The sequence below is a fragment of the Tachysurus vachellii genome, chromosome 26 (genome assembly GCF_030014155.1).
Source record: "Tachysurus vachellii isolate PV-2020 chromosome 26, HZAU_Pvac_v1, whole genome shotgun sequence".
Lineage (NCBI taxonomy): Eukaryota > Metazoa > Chordata > Actinopteri > Siluriformes > Bagridae > Tachysurus > Tachysurus vachellii.
In genome coordinates, this window is record NC_083485.1 from 15,769,350 (window position 1) to 15,779,349 (window position 10,000).

At 40.4% G+C, this 10,000-nt stretch overlaps 2 protein-coding genes across 3 annotated transcripts in view; both read right to left on the reverse strand.

Moving 5' to 3' along the window:
- Positions 1 to 3,567, reverse strand: part of ak1 (adenylate kinase 1) — a 9,545-nt gene extending 5,978 nt beyond the window's left edge. Inside the window, exon 1 of the mRNA XM_060863173.1 lies at positions 3,337 to 3,567. The gene's annotated coding sequence lies outside the window, so the exon portion shown is untranslated. The remainder of the gene's footprint in view (positions 1 to 3,336) is intronic.
- A 1,909-nt stretch (positions 3,568 to 5,476) lies between these two features.
- gpsm1b (G protein signaling modulator 1b) overlaps positions 5,477 to 10,000 on the reverse strand; it is a 30,293-nt gene continuing 25,769 nt past the window's right edge. For both annotated transcript variants that reach the window (XM_060862991.1, XM_060862990.1), the window contains exons 12-14: positions 8,905 to 9,067; positions 8,364 to 8,569; positions 5,477 to 7,971 (exon numbers count right to left, since the gene is read on the reverse strand). In XM_060862991.1, the coding sequence (XP_060718974.1) occupies positions 7,786 to 7,971; positions 8,364 to 8,569; positions 8,905 to 9,067 (555 nt within the window). In that variant the 3' untranslated portion in view covers positions 5,477 to 7,785. The remainder of the gene's footprint in view (positions 7,972 to 8,363; positions 8,570 to 8,904; positions 9,068 to 10,000) is intronic.

Here is a 10,000-nt window from a genome sequence, read left to right on the forward strand (position 1 = left end):
GAGCGAGAGAAACAGAATGAAGAAGTGAAAAAGACAGAACATTGATGAAATTAAGAAGTGAAAGAAAGAAAGAAAAACAAAGAATTTAAGGAATAAAAATCAAGAATCAATGAAAGTTAAAAGAAAAGGAACTAAATAGAGAGAAGAATAACAGAGAAAAAAGAGGTAAAAAAAAAACAAGAAGAGAAAGAAAGAGAGAAACTGTATAGAGAGAAAGTGAAAGGAACAGAGAGAGAGAGACAAAAAAGAGAAAAAAAATCAAAAAGAAAAAACATTTAAGCACCTTAAATAAAGCAAAAAATAAAAGCAACAAATCTACAAAGAACCCAGGAACCAACACACACACACACACACACACACACACACATACACATGCACACACTCATGCATGCACACGCTCATACATACTTACACACACACACACACACACAGAACACCATTTAAATATAAGTGTAAAGAAAATTATGTTGTATTATTGTGTGTTGTAGGTCTTACCTGTAGAGTGTGTGTGTGTGTGTGTGTGTGTGTGTTGGTTCCTTTGGATGGCAAGAGTAAACAGATCTATCGACTCTTGTGTCTACATGCCTGGGTCATGTGACCTGTGCCGGCATTTATAGCTTTAGAGCGCGTGTATGAGCTTGTTTGTGTGTGTGAGCGTTTGCGTGTGTGTGACCGTTTGCGTGCGTGTGAGTGTGTGTGTGTGTGAGTGTGTGTGAGTGTGTGTGTGCGTTTTGGAAGCAGATTTTGAACTGGTTTTAAAGCAGATAAACAAGTTTAAAGCACTTATACTATAATCCAGTATTGAGATCAGTGCAGCACACACACACACACACACACACACACACACACACACACACACACACACACACACACTAAGCAGCAGAAGATGATTACTTCTCTCTAACATCACACACTCAACACTTTAAGACAGATATCTTGTACTTTTTATCCATTTAAAGCTCTCAGTTCTCCTGTTAAACACTCGACCTTCACTCTGAGTTACTACAGACTTCTATTTAATTAACCTGGGATTAATCAGCTGACCAATCAGAATCCAGCAGCACTGTGATGTTCTTATCAGCGTTCAGGAAAATGTGCATTAACCTGTGTGGGGTTGTAGAGTGTGTATGAGTTTATTCTGTAGTCATGTGTGTGTGTGTGTGTGTTTGCACAATGACACACAGATTGTTCTGTAATGTCAAGCTGTGGCCTCCAGCTAATAACTCACAGGAGTTTTCTTTAAGACGATAACGAAACGATAACAAACGTGAACACGGTTAACATCTCAAACTTACAGACCAAATTCTACGTCTGTTTCCTGACTCTGTGAGCGGCTTCATTGTGAACTCGTGAGACACGGCACAAGCTGGTGACATGGAACCATGAAGCTTCTGAGCAGAATGTGAGAATTAAAGCGGACACCAGAGCAGCAGGATTTATGTCCCTGTCAGTGACCCTGCACTCTTTATAAATGTCACCTCGGCTCCTGAATCAGCAGTCGCTCGCCTCCAGAACCAAGTATGGAGCCCGAGCTGCTCCTGAGGGCCGTTAAAGAGCCAACGAGTGTGAGGTGAAGTCGTCATGACGATGTACATGAGTGTGTAACAGACGTGTGTAGCTTGAGACATGTGTAGCAGTGCAGAGGAAATTTACACCACTGCTGCTGCCTCTCTGTACAGAGCAAAGTGTAGAGCTGATCTCACTCCTCTAACATTCACACACACACACACACACACACACACACACACACACACACCAGGTCAGAAAACACGCTCATAGGATGAGAAAGAAAGAAATTAAACGTGAACTAAAAGTGAGAGATACTAAGATAAAAGAAAGAATATCAGAAAGAGAAACTAGAGAGAAAGTAATGAGAGAGAGAAAAAAACCAGAATGTAATGAGAGAGAAAGAAGGTTTGGAAAAAAGAAAGAAAGTGAAATAAATGGAAAGATGTGAAAAAGGGAAATAAAGGAGTCTGACGGCTTTTACATGAGCGTCAGTGACCGAGCATTAAATCTTCTACACCATCATCAGTGTCCTCAGTAACCTGCTCAGTGCAGCGCTGGATCTGAAGTCTAACTCGGGAACGCCGGGAATGACAGGAGGGGGCGGGAAAATGAGAATTCACCCTCAACAGGACACACTTTCTCCCCGGGGCAGTTTAATGTCACTGAATCGCCAGCATATGGGAGGTGGGGGAAACCGGATTCCTTTTATTAACTTCTTTTAAAAATAGAACACATTTGTACACACTACACACACACACATACACACACACACACACACACACACACACACACACACACAACACACACACAAACTCCCCTTCAGCCATGCTGCTGAGTGACAGGGCTGTGATGTGGTTTAGAACAGCTTTAAATAGAGCTTCTGTGCTCAGGTTACACTCATCATCATCATCATCATCATCATCAGAGCAGGTGGAGAATTCCACACTGTATTTTAGTTTAAAAAAGTGGATCCAGAGCTCTGGGTTCCTCTGAGTTCTCCACTTTCCTCACATCCACTTTGCACTCACAACACTAAACTGTCCCCTGAGTGTGTGTGTGTGTGTGTGTGTGTAATGGTGTAGTAGTGTACACTGTAGTGCACATAGTATTTGATTCCACCCTCGTACCGAGTCACTTGATGCTACATTCTCCTAACTTTGTCTAAAAAAAGCCTCCCTTCTCCCGCAGCTGTTCACGACACTACGACAGCATCGCTACCCAGGACTCTTTTGGAATCCCTCTCTTCTTCACAGCTCGGTGGTTTGAGCTGTTGCCACGGCAACAGCCGAGCGCCTTTAACAGTGCCGTTTTTGTGACGTCCGAGCGGAGGGAGAGCTGGACTTGTTTACACTGAGGATCTATAAACACTGTGATGCTGAGCCTGGAGTGCACGAGCGTGTTCAGAAGAAGCCATCATAATAATAATAATAATAAATGTGTAAAAAACGTGTCACAGCGATAGAAACGTTAACGTCAGCTTCAACGTCAGTGCAGTCTGCCTTCCTCTGAGTGCTTCGTTCTCATCCTGAGCTCGTTCTCATAACCTTTACCACTCCAAGGGCACACTGTTCAGTTACACTGCAGTTCCAGCTGTCAAAACACACCACAATGTTTGCATCCCTCTCTTTTTTATGTGAGGTCTTACTGTATTTCGACTTCCTGAATAGACAACACACTATTTTTGTCTTTCGGTTTACACACTGTACAGTCTCTGAATCTCTCTGAAGAACATCATAATCCTGTTCTAATGCTGTCATCTAATCTCTGTCCTCTGTGTGTGTGTGTGTGTGTGTGTGTGTGTGTGTGTGTGTGTGTGTGTGTACTAACCTCGCTCCTGGTTATGTGTGTATGTATGTGTGGCGTCTCAGCGTTCCACCTCTCTCTCTCTCTCTCTCTCTCTCTCTCTCTCTCTCTCTCTCTCTCTCTCTCTCTCTCGCTCTCTCTCTCTCTCTCTCCGTCTGTCCCGGCGAGTCTCCCTGCTGCACCGCACCCCTCCTTTTCCCTCTTGCGCCTTTATATAGAGCTGCTCAGCCTCTTGCAAAGAATGCTGGGAAATAAGAGGAGGGTTTGTGTGTGTTTGTGTGTGTGTGTGTGTGTGTGTGTGTGTGTGTTGGTGTGTTGGTGCCAAGTAGAGAATACGTTAGTCATGACTGTAGAGAATAGAAAAGGAGGAAGGGTAGTGTATGTAAATGAGAAAGAGGATGGGCTGACAAACAGGAAGTAGAGGGAGCGGTGGAAAGATAAACAATGTGTCTAGGAGAGATATTAATGGCTTGCATAAGTATTGGAACTTTTCCACATTTTGTAATGTTGCCATTTGGATTTGAAAGAAAGTTAAATTCGAGGCAGCAAATCTTACAACATCTTCATATACAGACGTCTGAATCCTGATGTTCTCCTCAGGAAAACTTTCTCAAACTCGGTGAGATCAGACAGAGATCATCAGTCGTTCGTGGCAACACCCTTTACCACATTCTCCAGTGCAGTTTTGGCAGAATTCCCAGAGTTTATTTTGCTTACTGAAGATGAAGCTCCACCCATGGGAGAGAACCTGGAGCAGTTTTTTTTTTATATTCAGTCAGAAGATATCCTCGAATCATCTTCATTTATCTCACCTCATCTGAGACCGGATCAGATTCCCGATCCCTGCTGATAAGAAGCATCACCACAGCATGATGCTACCACCACCATGATTCACAGAGAGCAGCGTTGGGTTTCCGTCAAAACCTTAGGCTTTTATTCTGAGGCCGAAGAAGTTCCATGCTTTTTCATATTGACTTTTTCATTTTTTTCTTTTTTGTCAAATGCCATCTTTGTGGAGAGTCCATGTGATTCAGAGTTGCACATGTCTTCTTGGTCACTTCTCAGACTAATCCTCAGTTCCTGACTTCACCTGACTTGTGTTTTTCTCTACATATTTTAAGCCAATAGTTTAGTGGTGCTGCACTAAGCAAACCTTCATTTATTTAACGTTCTAACGAAACACTTCTACAGAACAAGCAGCTAAAAAGTCATTTGCTAACTTCATCTTGACACTTGACACAAGAAAAAAAGTAGCATAAAAAGCTGTGAACTGTCATTGCTGCTTTTTCAGGAAATGAATCGACACCCACTGAACCGAACTCAGCAGCTCTGTGGTGTTAAAGTCACTTCATGAACAATGTTACTCTCATAAGCAGAACTGGATGTTGGATTTCTCTCAACGTTCTGCAGTAAAGTTTCACTAATTCCCCAAAGACATCACCACAATCACATACTTGTGTAACAGCTAACGCCACACCGCTAACCTGGATACATCATGGAGCTTAGATTGCTAAATTGAGTCATATTTAGAACATCAACACAACAGACACAGTATAGTTTTAATTAAACACTAATTTTTCATGCAGTTTTTTTAAATTATTGGAACCCTTACACTAATCAAGTCTCATCCTATAACATGGAGAGATGTTTTGGAGGATCTTAGGCCAGTTCTTCCAGAGGAAATCTTATAAAAAAAAAAAACAGCACTTTTATATTTAATTCTTTTCCTGTACAATTCTTTGTAGTTGTCCTCATGGACGTTGTGAGAAAACATGGACATGTTTGTGCTCAGTGTCTTGCTGAAATGTCCATCCATGGCCACCAACCATGGATAATCTGCGAGGTGCCAATATTTTTGACACGCCTGTTTTAATCGTTAAAATTAAAAAAAAACGTGAAAATGATTTTTGTTTAAGGAAAAGGAAGCGGTTTAAACGACATCTGCCGTGTGACGTTTGTTACGTACGCTCGTTTTTGTCTTTTCTATTTAAGGGTGCCAATAATTTTGCTCTATGGTTTAAATAGTTACTATGACAAATTTTTACTTGTTACCGTTTTCTTCGAACTCGAACAGCACGTCATTGATCACATCATCGTTAGAACAACTTTTCCGCTTTAATAAACATATCTATTTTTTATTAATCCTGATAAAGGAAAATAAACGATGTTTTAATCAACATTTTATTCAAATGTTGAAAACCGGACGTAATCTCGTCCAACCACAGAAAATAAATACAAAAATGGACGTTATGGCAGTGATTGACCTGTAAAAACATAGCAGTGAATCATTTCAGATAAACTCCCATCTGATAGATCCTGAGATCAGATATTCATCAGATATTCATCAGATATTCATCTTCATTATTTAAATCTTTGACTCTTTGACAGATTTGCCTGGAAATATTTACAGTTCTCTCTTCACCTAGAGTATCTTTTTATACACTGAACTAAACTTAACACAATTCTATAGAATAGAATTAAATAGATTTATATTTCTACCGTTTTATCACTTTAACAGTTTTACGTACTTGACACAAATCGTCAGAATCGTTTACTTCAATAAGGAGAAAAGGCTCATTAATAAACTCTGTAATGTTCTACTGTTTATCATAGAATTCTTCTTTTTAGTTGGGGTGAAGAAAGAAAGAAAGAAAGAAAGAAAGAAAGAAAGAAAGAAAGAAAGAAAAAGGAGTGGAGAGAAAGAAAGAAAGAAAGAAAGAAAGAAAGAAAGAAAGAAAGAAAGAAAGAAAGAAAGAAAGAAAGAAAGAAAGAAAGAAAGAAAAAAGAAAGAAAGAGAAAATGGATGTGGAGGAAAGAAAAATAAAAGGAAAGAAAAAGGAGTGTTGAGAAAGAAAGAAAGAAAGAAAGAAAGAAAGAAAGAAAGAAAGAAAGAAAGAAAGAAAGAAAGAAAATGGTTTTGGAGAAAAGAAAAATTAAAGGAAGGAAAAAGAAGGAGTGGAGAGAAACAAAGAAAGCAAATGAAATGAAAAAAAATTTAAAGAAGGAATGAAAAGAAAGAAAGACAGACGGGATGTTTACACATCAGCACTGACATCAGGGTAGGAATTATAAAGTGATATAAATAAATCAAACTGCACAAAACTTTTCCTTTAGGGGAAAGAAATAAATTTTTGCTCTTTTCCAACCTGCAGTTTTTCTGTTTTTCGACTCGACAGCCGAAATGAAACCTCACAACCAGCAGGTGGCGCTAAAGCAGAAAGTTTCACACACACAGATCTGAGATCAGTTAACTGTGGCCCTCTCTGAGATGGACTCAGTATAAGGTGAAGGTGTCACTCTGGAGCAGATCAGATCAGACACTCAGAGTAAACCTTCAATACTTTTGGTGACATCACAAAGACACCACAATAAATACCAGATGATCGAGATGTTCTGTAGTACCATGTAGTGAGCATCTATAGTGAAGCCTTAAACAATATCATTGTCTATAATGAAGCTGTTTAGGATAGACAGCGTTTGGTAAATAAATAAATAAAAAATTAAATGAATTTAGATTTTTTTTGTAAAAAAAAAAAAAATAAAAAAAAAATAAAAGTAACTAATTTAAATTATTTAACTTATTAAAATTATGACGTTGCCTCCCAAAGCTGTGAAGAAAAAAGTTTTGAAAAGAGAAAGAAACTCTGGATCTGTAGTACTGGTAGCTCCGCCCCCACCGATCCATGGTTGTTGTTTTTTTTAATAGTTTCAATAGGACACGTGTGCGAGAAAAGCGACCACTCGGATACAGTACGGCTCATTTAGTTCTAGCGCAAGTCAAAAGCATCATCGTCATCATCGTCATCGTCGTCATCATCCCGAGAGATAAACCCACTACACAACCCTTTTGTTTTCTCTTTTGAAAGTTTAGAACTTTTCGAACTTGACGTATCATTTACATGACCTGATCTACGCTAATTAATTTAACAAATGTACACTTTTTCACAGTCGTTGCTACTGTATGTCAGTCTTTTTCTCCACCGACCTGATAATAAATATACAACAACATGCTATTAAAAAAGAAACCGTAAGACAGAAAAAGCACCTGTTGTGAATCGTTTTGAGTTATCTTGCATCGTTTGAACGACACGGTGCTATAAACAGACGAGTAACACTGAAGGTGCCACGTGTCACGGCTGCAGGAGGAACGACGCCTCGGCCAGGCGAGCGCACAGATAGGCTCGTGGTCATAATGCGTCACGTCACACCGCTTTTAAATGAACGAAGACTCACAGGATGTCGATTAGCGGCTAGCGAGTGCGCACTACGACAGTACAACACTAGGGGCTGGTGTCTAATGAACACAGAGTGAAGAACGTTTAAAACGTCACCCTGAAGGAAATACAGTGCACGGAGTCACTCGGACATATAAACACAGACGATGCCGTGTACAATAGTCCAGACAGAGACCTTCTCATCCATCATCCTTTCTCTCTCTCTCTCTCTCTCTCTCTCTCTCTCTCTCTCTGCGCTCTAGCTGGAGTCTCCGTCGTCGTTCTCGTTATCCGAGTGGTTCTCATTGGGAAGCTGGACACGCTGTTCATCCATGCGTTTGGCCTGAACCCTCTGGATGAGGCTGAAGAAGTCTTCGTCTGGGACAGTGGGGGCGCGGGGTCCACCTTCAGGAGGAGAACACCGCTGATCATCTATCCTGGATGACTGAAGAACATAAAAACAACAGAATTAATAAGTACAACAACAACAACAACAACAACAACAATAATAATAATAACACTATATTTTTATATTGCATTTTACACCTGAGAAAAAGTGGGATACAGACAAACTAAAAATACATGATAAAATTATAATTTTTATTTATTTATTACCTGTTATTTGTTTGTTTGTTACTAATTGTAAAGATGACTTAACTGAACTTAACTTTTTCTTACACTATCAAATGGTTTCATCTCAGAATGAAATGTTTTACACTTTTTCTATTAAAAAACACACTAAATGTCATGTACAGCTCTTGTTTAGAGGGTATACAAACTTTTGCACCCCACTAGAAACCGGTATAAAAGTGTGACTAGTGTAACCCGTGTCCTCACCTGGCACTTGATGAGCATGTTGAAGAAATCGTCGCTGGGCTCCTGAGGCTCGGCTTCGGCGCGCAGGTGCCCCAGGTTATTGTGGGTAATCCTGAGACCCGGCAGGTTCCCCGCACTGACCCTCTGGTCGTCCAGCCTGCGGCTCTGAGAGCTGGCGATCAGATCAAAGAGCTCCTCCGTCTGAGGAGAGGCCAGGAGGCTGGCGTCTGTATGGAGAACACAGTGGCTTCAGTCACATCAGCTTTACTGAGCGTGCATGTGTGTGTGTTGTGTGTTGTGTGTGTGTGTGTGTGTGTGTGTGTGTGTGTGTGTGTGTTTTGTGTGTGTGTGTGTGTGTGTGTTTTGTGTGTGTGTGTGTGTGTGTGTGTGTGTGTGTGTGTGTGTGTGAACCAGCCCAATTTTATAATTCTGTTTATTCTTTATCAATATAAACATGAACTCATTACTGACTGTAAAGGAAAGAATGTAATACAGGATGGAGCTGTAACCATAGCAACGACTGATTAACGGTGATTGGTCGATGAGAAACGAGGACAGATACCGATCATGTCGCTGATGGCCGAGTCTGCGGCGTCATCGCTGTGTGTGTCCTGACCGTTAGCGTCCTCGCTGAGGTGGCAGCGCTGATCGTCCATGCGGCTGCTCTGGAACTTACTGAGCAGGTCGAAGAAGCAGTCCTCATCTGAGGGGTCGCGACCCAGCTTCTGATCATCACACACACACACACACACACACACACACACACACACACACACACACACACACATCACATGCATCAGATAAATAGATTAATTTACAGTACTGTCAGCTTTCTCACACACACACAAACACACACACACACATAAAATCACATGCATCAGGTAAAGAGATTAATTTGTTTTATATGACAGTTTGTTGCTGTCACACACACACACACACACACACACACAAACACAAACACACACCTTTATAGAATATTGAACACTAGCCTTTAGCTCACTGGTATAAGTTTAGAGAAAAAGAAAATAGAATAAAAAAACAATAATAAGTAAATACTTAAAAAGCCAAATGTGTTTTTGTTATAAAAAAAATTAACAAATAAGCATTTTAGTGGTTTATTTTGTTATTGTGTTTCTTTTGTTTCATTCACAATACAAAAAAAGAGCAAACAAACAAATAACAAATTAACTACATTTGTTTGTCTGTTTTATTTGTACTTATTCATTTTTTTTAAAAAATGCTTAATATTAAAGTTTTGTAGCAAATCAAAACACAGCTAACTCTCTCTCTCTCTCTCTCTCTCTCTCTCTCTCTCCCTTTGTATTTATAGTGCAGTATCTAATCCGGATCCATCGTCACTACTATAAATGTGTGTGATCTAGAGCAGCGATTCCTCAAAAGCTCAGTGGGACACAGAGTCGTTGTGAAGGTTAATCACAGAGCACAAGAACTCAATATCTCATCAGCACAGAGACTAAAATCAGCCGTGCGGCTTCACCCGAGGACGAGAGGACAGAGACTGTATCCACACACACACACACACACACACACACAGTCATGAATACACACATTCAGCACACACTGTGGTTTTTCAGAGCATCATCACTACACCGTGAAGCGGCTGAGATGAAACCCGACCCATCTGCGAGACGTCACGC